Raw genomic sequence first — 12,481 nt, 5'->3', positions numbered from 1 at the left:
GGAGGCCATCGACAAGGCGATGCAACGACTCCAGGTCCCTTCGGCACCGGCACCGATTGTGGAACCGGTCATCGACCCAATTCCAGCAGCACTGGCACCACTGCTATCCCGGATGGAGGCGCTCATAACTACCCTTCTACCGCTGGTTCCTGGGCCTCCGATGGCTCCGGTGCGCTCCCCGTTGACAGCTTCATCAGGAGGAGAAACACCGTTCCGCATCCCTCCTTCGGGAGTTTTGCCTCGGCCATCGATGCCAATTTGTCCCTCACCACAGATTCATTCATCGGGGGCGATACGTACATCGGCGCCATCGATGCCTTCGATACCGGCACCGATGCCCTCCATGCCGTCCACGGTTCTCCCTGCGATTCCTTCAATTTTCTCGGAGCCTCGGCCGGGGCCTTCGGGTATCCAACCCCCCCTTCTCGTCCTACAGGTCAGTCTGCTGATCCTTATGACACCTGGGGTGATGATACTTCTTCAGACACCGATGACTTACCTTCACCTCCCTCTCCTACTGAAAGTAGAAAGCGTTCTCCTCCAGAGGACCTTTCTTTCATTACTTTTGTGAAGGAAATGTCTGAGTTGGTCCCTTTTCAGCTTCAGACGGAGCAGGATGATAGTCACCAGATGGAGTTGCTCCAGTTCCTGGATGCCTCTAAAGTGATCACTTCTATTCCCATTCATCAAGTTCTTCTTGACCTCCTCAAAAAGAACTGGGAAAACCCTGGATCCATTACCCCAGTCCATAGAAAAGCTGACACTACCTATTTAGTGCAGTCAGCCCCCGGCTTTCAAAAATCTCAGCTCGACCACCACTCAGTTGTGGTAGAATCGGCTCAAAAGAAAGCAAAAAGGATGAAGCCTCACTCATCTACCCCTCCTGTTAAGGAACACAAGTTCCTAGACAATATTGGTCGACGAGTGTTCCAAGGGGCCATGCTCATCTCCAGAATTGCTGCTTACCAGCTGTATATGACCCAATACAATAGGGTCATCTTCAAACAGATACAGGACTTCTCTGAAACCCTGCCTGAACAATTCCAAGACCAGCTTCAAATCCTTGTCAACAAGGGGTTTGAGGCAGGAAAGCATGAGATAACAGCTTACAATATCTTCGACACCTCTACTAGAGTGTCTGCAGCCTCCATTTCGGCAAGATGATGGGCCTGGCTCAAATCTTCTTACCTTCACCCAGAAGTACAAGACAGGCTATCTGACCTACCATGTGTAGGAGACAATCTGTTTGGTGAGCAGATCCAGCAAATGGTGGCTGAATTAAAGGACCATCATGAGGCACTTAAACAGCTCTCATCGATACCTTCCGACTTCCCCTTAAGACAGCCCTTCCGGAAGGACTCTAAGAAGTCATTCTTCAGTCCAAGGAAGTACTATCCTCCACTAGCAAGGTCCCGAACTACGAGACCTTATCAAAAGCCTCAGCCTCGCCAGGCCCGAAAGCAAAAGGCACAAGCAGCTCCCCAGCTGGGGCCTGCTTCAGGTTTTTGACTTTTACTTGGAGAGCAGCAGCCTGATTCCTCTGCCAAGCATACCAGTGGGAGGTCGATTGTGCCACTTTCACAACATGTGGCAATCAATCACAACCGACCAATAGGTGCTAGCAATCATTGCTCAGGGTTACCACCTAAACTTTCTTGCTTTTCCACCGGACTCACCAAATCTGCAGGCGTGGAGAGTATCCGACCACTCTGTCCTTCTGGAGCAGGAGGTTTCCCTTCTTCTCCAGTTAAGAGCAATAGAACCCATCCCACTCTCGCAGCAAGGCCTAGGGTTCTATTCCCGGTACTTTTTGATCCCCAAAAAATCTGGGGGGTGGCTTCGTCCAATTCTGGACCTATGTGCTCTCAACAAGTACCTCCAGCGGGAAAAGTTCAAGATGGTAACCTTGGACTCGCTTCTACCTCTTCTACAAAGAGGAGACTGGCTCTGCTCTCTGGACCTCCGGACACATACACACACATTGCAATCACTCCAACTCATCGCAAGTACCTCAGGTTTTTAGTAGGCCCGAAGCACTATCAATATCGAGTGCTTCCCTTCAGCCTAGCATCTGCACCACGAGCCTTCACCAAATGCCTCGTAGTTGTAGCAGCTTTCCTCAGGAAAGAAGGTGTGCACGCCTACCCCTATCTGGACGACTGGTTAATCAGGGCTCCAACCCAGCAAGCCGCTCTGTCGTCCCTCGATTTCACCCTACACACTCTAATTTCTCTAGGATTTCTTGTCAATTATGGAAAATTCTATTTAATCCCATCTCAAAACTTGTCGTTCATTGGGGCAGACTTTGACACTTTACAGGCAAGAGTCTTTCTACCTCGACAACGAGCGCTAACACTCGTGGCCCTCGCTCACCAGTTGCAGTCTCAACATACAGCAACAGCTCACCAATTCCTTGTCCTGCTAGGACACATGGCGTCCTCCGTCCATGTTACACCAATGGCCCGCCTGGCCATGAGACGCATTTATTTATTTATTTTAAATTTTTATATACCGGAATTCCTGTATGCAATACAAATCAGTCCGGTTTACAAGTAACGAAAGAGGTTGCCCTGGTCTGGGAAGTTAGACCTGGGTTTTTTTACATAGAACATGGAACAATAACAATAAACCATTGAACATTATTACAAATAACATAGAGTGAAACAATAGCGTTTAACAGATTTAACCTTTTTTACAAGGAACTTTAGTAGCGAATATGGTCTGCAGTAGACGGTTATATAAAGGTGAATAATGACTGTTAGAATTGTGAATAAGCAATTACGGTATGAAAATTAAGTGGCAAGGTGTTGGTGATACCCTGCAATGGTTGGATCTGAAAGTCAGGAGGAGGTGCCTATTGGAAAGCTTGCCTGAAGAGCCAGGTTTTTAACCTTTTTTTGAATTCTAGTAGATTGGATTCGAGTCGAAGGTCTGGTGGGAGCGCATTCCATTGGTGTGGTCCCGCAGTGGAGAGTGCTCTTTTTCTTAGTGTTGATTTGGCAGGAGCTGCAGCTAACGTGCCTTTGTATGCGCTTCTGATGGGTCTGGAAGATAAGTGTGGACGAAGTTGGGTTTGTAGAGATATAGGTGCGACGTTATGAATTGCTTTATGAATGATGGTTAATGTTTTATATAGGATTCTCTGTTTGATGGGTAGCCAGTGGAGGTTGCTCAAGATGGGGGTAATATGGTCTCTTCTCTTCGTGTTAGTTAGGATTCTGGCTGCGGCATTTTGTACTATCTGTAGGGGTTTGATGCTGTTGGAGGGGAGGCCAAGTAAGATTGAGTTGCAGTAATCAAGTTTCGAAAAAATAATGGATTGAAGTACGAGGCGAAAGTCATTGAAGTGAAGGAGTGGCTTTAGTTTCTTTAGGACCTGTAGTTTAAAGAAGCAGTCCCTGGTGGTTGTGTTTATGAATTTTTTTAGGTTAAGTTGATTGTCCAGCCATGCTCCTAGATTCCTGACGTCAGCAGAGAGCTCAATGTTTAAAGATGTGGTTTGTGTCAGGTTAGGTGTGTGGGTGTTCGGGTTGTGTGAAATCAGTAGCAACTCTGTTTTGCTGGAGTTTAGAATCAGGTTCAGGCTGGAGAGTACTTGTTTAATTGGTTGAAGACAATTCTCCCAGTAGGCGAAGGTTTTTTGAATAGATTCTGTGATAGGGATTAGGATCTGGATGTCGTCTGCATAGAGGTAATGAGTAAGTTTAAGCTGTGATAGCAGATGGCAGAGGGGGAGGAGGTAGACGTTGAACAGGGTGGGAGAGAGGGAAGAACCTTGAGGTACACCTTGGTCTGATAGGATGGGGTTAGAATCCTTGTTATTAATTCTGACCTGGTAAAACCTGTTTGATAGGAATGATTTGAACCAACTGAGAGCTGTGCCTTTAATTCCTATGTTTGATAGTTGTTCCAAGAGTTGTGAGTGATTTACCGTGTCGAACGCTGAGGATAGGTCTAGTAGGACCAGTAAGAATGATTGTTTTTTCTCCAGGTTCAAAAGTAAATTATCAGTGAGAGAAAGCAAAAGTGACTCTGTGCTTAGTGATTTTCGAAAACCATATTGTGCAGGGGAGAGAATGTTGTATTCCTCGAGATAATCGGAAAGTTGTTTGTTTACGGCTTTTTCCATCAATTTGGAGACGCATGCATTGGACTCTGAGGTCACAATGGATTCAAGCTGTTCAGCCTCTGTCGGCCATTGTCCACATCACCAACTCACTCCGTCTGTCTCTCGCCTGGTGGAAAGATCAGACCAATCTCTTCCAGGAACTGCCTTTTCAAGTGCCAGATCCTCAACTCATTCTCACCACCGCTTCCAACCTTGGGTGGGGAGCCCACGTGGACAATCTACAGACACAAGGATCTTGGTCTCCAGAGGAAGCCAAACATCAAATAAACTTCCTAGAATTTCAAGCAATGCGATATGCTCTCAGGGCTTTTCAGGAACACCTATCAAATCACGTCATCCTGATTCAGTCGGACAACCAGGTGGCCATGTGGTACATCAACAAGCAGGGAGGCACAGGCTCCTTCCTCCTTCCTCAGGAAGCTGCGCAGATTTGGGCGGAAGCGCTCTCCCACTCGATGTACCTCAGGGCCACCTACTTGCCGGGAGTGGACAATGTCTTGGCAGACAAACTGAGTCGCGTCTTCCAGCCACACGAGTGGTCTCTCAACCCCTCTGTAGCAACCTCAATCTTTCGCCAATGGGGATACCCCCAGACAGACCTCTTTGTGTCCCCTCAGAACCACAAAGTGGACAACTACTGCTCCCTCATTCGGAGCGAGCGCTCTCAGCCCAGAGATGCATTCTCCCTCTCGTGGGCAACCGGACTGCTCTATGCATTCCCCTCCCCTTCCTCTTCTTTCGAAGACTCTCGTGAAGCTACATCAGGACAAGGGAACCATGATCCTGATAGCACCTCACTGGCCACGCCAAGTGTGGTTTCCCATACTCCAGGATCTCTCCTTCTGCAGGCACATTCCCTTGGGAACGGACCCGCATCTGATCACTCAAAACGACGGATGCCTATGCCATCCCAATCTTCAGGCCTTGTCCCTGACGGCATGGATGTTGAAAGGTTAATCCTTCAACCACTTAACCTTTCAGATTCGGTTTCTTGATTGCTTCATGGAAGCCTTCCACAAGAAAATCTTATTCCTATAAATGGAAAAGGTACACATCATGGTGCACTTCGCAATCCCTTTTCCTGTCCAATCCCAAGGTTTTTGGACTATCTCTGGCATTTATCAGTCAGGTCTAAAAACCTCTTCCATCAGAATGCATGTCAGTGCGGTAGCCGCCTTCCATAAAGGTGTCGGGGATGTCCCTATATCAGTACAACACCTCGTAACATGATTTTTAAAGGGCTTGCTCCATATCAAGCCACCTTTACATCCTCCGGCCCCTTCTTGGGACCTTAATCTGGTTCTCGGTCGGCTCATGAAAACTCCATTCGAGCCTCTTCACTCCTGTGACCTAAAATATCTCACATGGAAAGTGATTTTCCTTTTAGCTATCACTTAAGCTCGCAGGGTTAGTGAGTTACAGGCCTTAGTTACCTATCCACCTTACACTAAACTCCTGCAGGACCGGGCGGTACTCCGCACTCACCCTAAATTTTTACCCAAGGTAGTTTCGGAGTTTCACATTAATCAATCCATCATACTACCTACCTTTTTTTCCTAGGTCTCATTCCAATCCAGGGGAACAGGCTCTGCATACCCTTGACTGTAATCGGGCTCTAGCTTTCTATCTAGAATGTACACTTGCCCACAGGAAGAGCACTCAGTTATTCTTCTCTTTCCATCCCAACAAATTAGGGCAACCTGTGGGTAAGCAGACTCACTCCTCCTGGTTGGCAGACTGCATATCTTTTTGCTACCAGCAAGCAGGCATTCCTTTTCAAGACCATGATAAAGCATTCTCTGTGAGGGCCATGGCGACTTCAGTAGCACACCTAAGATTGGTACCACTTCCTGACATTTGCAGGGCTGCCACCTGGAGCTCTCTCCATACCTTTGCAGCCCACTATTGCTTGTACAAAGCCGGAAGACAAGATTACATCTTCGGCCAGTCTGTCCTGCGTAACCTATTTCCAACGTGACGTAACCAACACCCTTCCGCCTGCCCGGTGGGGTTCTGGATGCCCTCTACCAAATTCCACCCCAGTTGTTGTGCCTGTTGCACGCCGTTGGGTACATTTGGTGCATGTTCGGACATCCTCAGCTCGGTACTCACCCATATGTGAGGACTACCATCCTGCTTGTCCTGTGAGAAAGCAAGTGTTGCTTACCTGTAACTGGTGTTCTCACAGGACAGCAGGATGTTAGTCCTCACGAAACCCGCCCGCCACCCCCGCGGTGTTGGGTTCGTAACATTTTGTTTTATTTTTTCGGCACTGCCTGTAGCTATCAAATAAGACTGAAGGGGGACCCCTGCTGGCTGCAGGGTTAGTGCCATGCTGGGCATGCCCAGTAAGGGCCAGTCAAAGTTCTGGAAACTTTGATAGAAGTTTTCCGTGATTGGGCTCCATCCTGATGATGTCACCCATATGTGAGGACTAACATCCTGCTGTCCTGTGAGAACACCTGTTACAGGTAAGCAACACTTGCTTTCTTCCTCCCCCTCCCCCCTTTAACTTGTTGCCCTCCTTTCATGTTCCCTCTCCTCTTGAGTTCCCCTCTCCCTTTCCTCCCTATCTCCAAGATGGCCTCCCACCCCCATTCCCAATATCCCCACTTACTTACTATCCCCTTTCTCGCATTGATCACCCCCTATAAAAGAACAAACCTAATTATTCAGACACAGTAGAATTTGGGAAACTGCTGTATTAACTCAAATAATTATATTTAATAATCAAATGTACCACATACTTTTTTTTAACTCTTGCCACAGAATCCACCATTGGGCTACCAAAGGAAACTGGGGGCAGTAATAACCATTTTATTACCTGCACATGGTGAAATGAAAAGAAATTGCACTTTTGTTTCCATAGAAACTGGCAAATGACAAGCAGATACTTGAAAGAGATCTAGCCTTCAAGGAATCCCAAGTGAAGGAATATGAAACAATCTTGGCATCTGTGAGGGAGAATAATCGCCAGCAGCAGGTAACTTCAGATTTTATTCTGCATTCAGTGCAGTTTTTAGCTAGCTGGGTTTTTTTTTGTCTGAGATCCTGGTTGTAAATGTGAGTTACATGAGCAATCTGCCCGGATTTTAGACTTCACCTGAGTAGCATTCTAAAGTTTTTGCACTTGTACTTTTATTACTACTTGTTCATGCTGTGGTATTGGAATTTTCAATTCAGTTCAATGTACTGAAGCCAGGAAGGAACTTCAAGATGAAAATACTATGACCAAAATTTGGCAGATGGGGATCAGACAAGTTATATAGCTAAATTTAGCCAGATAACTTGTCCGACATACTCGGCGATGTGCTGCCGATTAGTTGTGCTATTGTACATAACTGTTAAAGTTCTAGGGCCTGATTTTCAAAAGCCTTTACACGCTTAAAACTGGGTTTTGCATGTATAAATGCACTTTACCTGTCTAAATAAGATTCTAAGAATTGCTACACTATGTCATTGAATATATGGCAATAGGTTTTACCCATGATAAGTGAAGTTAACATGGGTAAATTGCTTTTAAAAATTGCTACAATAGTAAGATACATTTACATGTGTAACTCCTTTGAAAATTCACCTCATTGTTAACCGGATACATTTATCCAGCTAATTTTGACTGCTCTCTGACACAGCCTGACTTACCTGGATTAAGTTTCCAGCTGTCTCTGGAGATCAGACTTACCTGGATTACTTATTCAGCTTACTTAACTGTGCACTAGAATGTCCCTGGACTGCCTCAGGATTATTCAGATAACTACTTAGCTGAATAATTTGGAAGTGGTCAAGAATGGGAAATTTTAAAAGCCTGCCATTTGTCCAGCTAAATCTTGAACTTAGCCGGATAAAAAATTTGAATACTGACCTGGAACCACTATTCTTTCTAACCAAAAAAAAAAACAAAACATAGTAGGCTTTAGGATACATTGAGCCAATGAACAGGGTCAATTAAAAGCATGAGAGTTTTAAAATTAAGCTAGCCCTTCTCCAAAGTAAGTTTATTATTGGGAAAAGTAAAATGCTTTCTGTCCCTGTGGATTAATCTCTATCCATGCAACACAGAAGGCACATATTTTATATGTATAACACCCAGAGCCTTAATTCAGTACAGATTTCTTCCATAGGCACAGAATGGGGAAAAAAACCTTTAAGGTGACCTATAATATGGCCATTGACTTTTGTAGCAAACCAATATGCAATAGAAGGTGCATTCCAAAAAAGAAGGGGGAAAAAATATTTAAGAAATCATATTATTGAATCTACAGGTGCTTATCGAGGTAAAATAGGAATATTGGTTATTTTAGGATTTGATTTGGGTTTTTTTAAATGCCCTTTTCAGCTTTTTTCTTATTTCTTCCCCATGTTGTAGACTGGTATACCCTAGTGATTTAATATCTTTCTAATTGTTAATTTTTCGTTGTATACTACTTGTAACTTGGTGTGTTCTTGATTTATTTCATGAAAATCTTTTTCTTTGAAAATAAATAAATAAAAAATCATATTGCATCTCTGCACAAGAAGGCAGGTAGGGAATATTCAACAGCATGCAGATGATGCCAACATATTTCACAGCATGGTGCATGGCAAGATCACAAACGGTTCAGTAGTTGGGCATTGCTTCTTTGCAGTAAATACATCTTTCAAGCCGATGCAATATTGGGCCCTAAGGTCAGTATGCCGCTGAATGCACAGACGTGCATTTTAGACACGCTAGACTTATGCCTGATACAATACTGGGATTAGCACGTCCAAAACACGAGTCCAAATCAGCGCATAGCTAATAGCGCTCATCACATGTAAATATATGTTGATGAGGCTATTAGCTAGTTCACCCCATATAAAAAGTTACCGCGCGCTGGTTACGCACGTTTTTATGCTCAAAAATGAACACCAGCCCCGGATCTGGTGACTGTTTTCATAACCTGCGCACAGCCACATCTCCTGGGTGCTTGATGCCAGGGGCGCACAATTTATCCCTAATGCGTATCGTTTAGCACAGCAGCTCATTTGCTTATTGCATTGAGCGCCCAGGAGAGGTGATTGTGCATGGGTTTAAAAAAAAAAAAAAAAAAAGTGCATCCAGTTTGGGCGCACGTTTTTAGCACGGCTGTATTGCATCTGCCTATTTGTACTGTTATCAGCTTAGTATTTTAACTAGTCAGAAGTAGTACATCTCATTCAGTGTTGTAGCCAATCAAGAGTCTATCTCATTTAGTGTTTTAGTCAGTCAGAGGACAGACACAGTTTTATACTCTTGCTGTTTATGAGGGAGCAGAAATTTCATTATTGCTGCTATTCCATTTGTTTATCCCTAATATTTTCTTTGGGTTTTATTCAAAATAAAGATGGCTATAGAATCTCCACTGCCATTCTTAATATCCCCAAACAAAGGAATATATTATGCTGGGAAAAATCTATATTGCATACTGTAGAAGAGCTTTGTTGAAACCAGTTCTGCTAATATATTTTAAATCAGATCTAATCTTCAAACCAGCTGTTTTAATTGTATTCAAATAATAGTTTGACATGGAGTATTTGTTTAATAATGCATTGATTCCATTCCTTCCTTTCTTGGTTACAAATCATGAATACATAAGCAGTTTATGCTACTTGATTTTCATTGAATATATCATTCCTAATTTAACTAAGATGTTGAATTAAACTTTTAAACTAGAGAGATGGTATTCTCTAATGATTAGAAGATTGATTCAGGAGAAGTCCTGATCTTGAGTTGAAGATAGCCTCTTCAACTGGCTGCGTGTGACACTGGGCAACTTTCTGTATTTCACTGTTCTTCTGTGACCCAGCTGAAATTAATGCATTTAAATGTTAATAAACCAGGACTATGCTACACAGAAGTCTCATGTTTGACATGCAGCAACATTATCTTTATTTAAGGATAATAACTGACAATTGAGATGTTATAGTCCACAAAATGAAAAAAAAAAATTGATAGAAGTATTAAGCCCTGCTGTTGCATTTCCTTATGCCTGTCTATTCATAAGGGAAGAGAATCCCCTGTTCTCAGAAGACAAGCAGGATGGGAGTCCTCACACATGGGTGACATCAGATGGAGCCCTGAAGCGTAAAACTTGTGTCACAGTTTTTAGAACTTTGACTAGGCACACTGAGCATGCCTAGCATGCCCTATACCATGCATCCACATGGGGTGTCTCCAGTCTTTTATTTTTTCGGCTGAGCTGTAAGCCTCGCAGTGTGAGTGAGCTCTCTTTTGACTGTTTTTGGCCTTGTGGAAAACTTTTTTTTTTTCTTCTCGCATTTTTTTCCCTATGTTATTCTGTCACCAGGTCCTTCTCTGTGCCTTCCTGTAGTGCTCCTAGTCACGGTTTTCAGTGATTCTGGTAAGTTTCCTTTCATGGTCTATTTCCATTGGTGACGGTGTATCGGTGTCTATTGGCTATTGACACCCCAACCCCATCGTTTTTTATTGTGTTCCTTTTGTTTCATTCTACATGGCCATGTCTGGTTTTAGGTGATGCACCTGCTGCCCAAGGACCATGTCAATCACTGAACCACATAAGATGTGTGTCCTCTGCCTGGGGGCATTGCATGATGTCCGGCGTTGCTGCTTGTGCGCCCAGTTGACCCCGAAGGGATGTCTGCTTTGACTCGACAAGATGGAACAGCTCTCCACCGATCCTGATGCCAGTCACCAATCCACCTCGAGGGTCTGAAGAAGATCTGGCCACCCCTTCTTCCTCCCAGTCAGTGTTGGCTTCAGCAACATTTGAAGAGGAGCTGAAGCGCCAAGTCCAGCTAGCAGTGGAGCGGGCACTGCAGGCTTTAGTCCTGTGTCACCAGTAGCACCGGACGGGGTGCCGCCTGTCCTCATACCACTTCTGGAGAAGCTCAATATGCTCAGCTGTGCTGGCTGGGCACAGAGGCCGCCTCCTACAAATATGGTCGTTGCTGGTTCCTCAGAGAAAGAAGCTCCACCAAGACTGGCAGAAGTGCCATGGCTTGCAGCCGCTGTCCAGTGTTACTGGTGCCTGCACCTCTGGACAAAGGCCGAGCACCTAGGAACCCATTCCCTGTACCTTATAGTGATGATGAGGACCCCTATGATCCCTGGGGGGATGATGGTTTGGAGTCCGGCTCCAAAGGTCTCCATTCAGACCCTACTCCAGAGGAGCAAAGGAAGTCTCCGTTTGAAGACTTGACCTTCTCAGGGTTCTTGAATGTGATAGCAGAAGAATTTCCATTTCATTTGGAGGAAGATGCCAGGCACAAAATGCTCAAGATCCTCCAGCTTGTGGAGCCTCCTAGGAGATCGTGGCAGTTCTGGTGCATGAGATCCTTAGGGAGCTGCTGCTGAGGATATGGGAACATCCCCTCACAGTGCCTTCCGTTTAATAAGAAGGTGGACAGGGTCTACCTCATTCAGAAGGCTGCCGGATTTAATTAGTGTCAGCTGCCCCACCAGTCAGTGATGGTTGAATCCACCCTCAAGAGGGCCAAACATTCTCGGAGTCATTCCTCGGCATCCCCGGGGAAGGACCACAGAACAATGGAAGTTCTTGGGAGGAAGGTATTTCAAGGTGCCATGCTCATTGCCTCTATTGCTGCCTACCAGCTCTACATGAGCTAGTACTCGTGGGACATCTGGAAGCAGGTGCAGGAGGTGACCAAGCAGCTTCCTCAACAATAGGACACAATCATGTCGCTAGTTCATAAGGACCTGGAGTGCGGAAAACATGAGGTTCGAGTAACCTATGTTGTTTTTTGAAATGGTATCTAGTCTCTGTATCAGGAATCGGTACCCACAGAATGGCAGGGCTGCATGCCTCGGATCTCCGACCAGACGTACAGGAACAACTTGATGACATGCCATGTACTGGGGAGAATCTCTTCAGCAATAGGGTGAGGGTGCCGTGGCCAGGACCATCATGAAATCCTCCAACAACTCTCCGCCAGCACGCTGGACCTTTCCTCTTCTAGGAGGACGAGGAGACAGGGGCCAAGAAAGTCTTTCACCAAAACAAGTATTATCCTCTGTTTCCTTACTCCCATCAGGGCTTCCACGGCCGTGATGGAACAGTGGATCCTCCGGTCAGGGGCAGGCTGCAGTTCTATGCTGACCAGTGAGTTCTTTCCATTGACCATCAGGGGGATCAATTGAACTTTTTGAGTGTCCCACCAAATTTCCCTCTGTGCCTGTTTTGGGGGCCAGTAGTGCATCAGGAAGCAGAGCCCTCCTCTAACTTAATGGCCAGGATGGTCGAGCCTGTACCACCAGGGCAGAGAGGGCAGGGATTCTGTTCCAAGTATTTCCTGATTCCCAAGAGAACAGAAGGACTCTGTCCGATCCTAGACCTAAGGGCCTTGAGCAAGTTT

The 12,481-nt window shown here is 45.4% G+C and overlaps 1 protein-coding gene across 1 annotated transcript in view; it reads left to right on the top strand.

Moving 5' to 3' along the window:
• Positions 1-12,481, top strand: part of POF1B (POF1B actin binding protein) — a 180,029-nt gene that overhangs the window by 127,084 nt on the left and 40,464 nt on the right. Inside the window, exon 11 of the mRNA XM_029606586.1 lies at positions 6,999-7,112. Coding sequence (XP_029462446.1) covers positions 6,999-7,112 — 114 coding nt within the window. The remainder of the gene's footprint in view (positions 1-6,998; positions 7,113-12,481) is intronic.

Source organism: Rhinatrema bivittatum, chromosome 6, assembly GCF_901001135.1.
Source record: "Rhinatrema bivittatum chromosome 6, aRhiBiv1.1, whole genome shotgun sequence".
Taxonomy (NCBI): domain Eukaryota; kingdom Metazoa; phylum Chordata; class Amphibia; order Gymnophiona; family Rhinatrematidae; genus Rhinatrema; species Rhinatrema bivittatum.
Note: the sequence above shows the minus strand (reverse complement) of the source record. Positions and strands in the feature narration are given on the sequence as shown.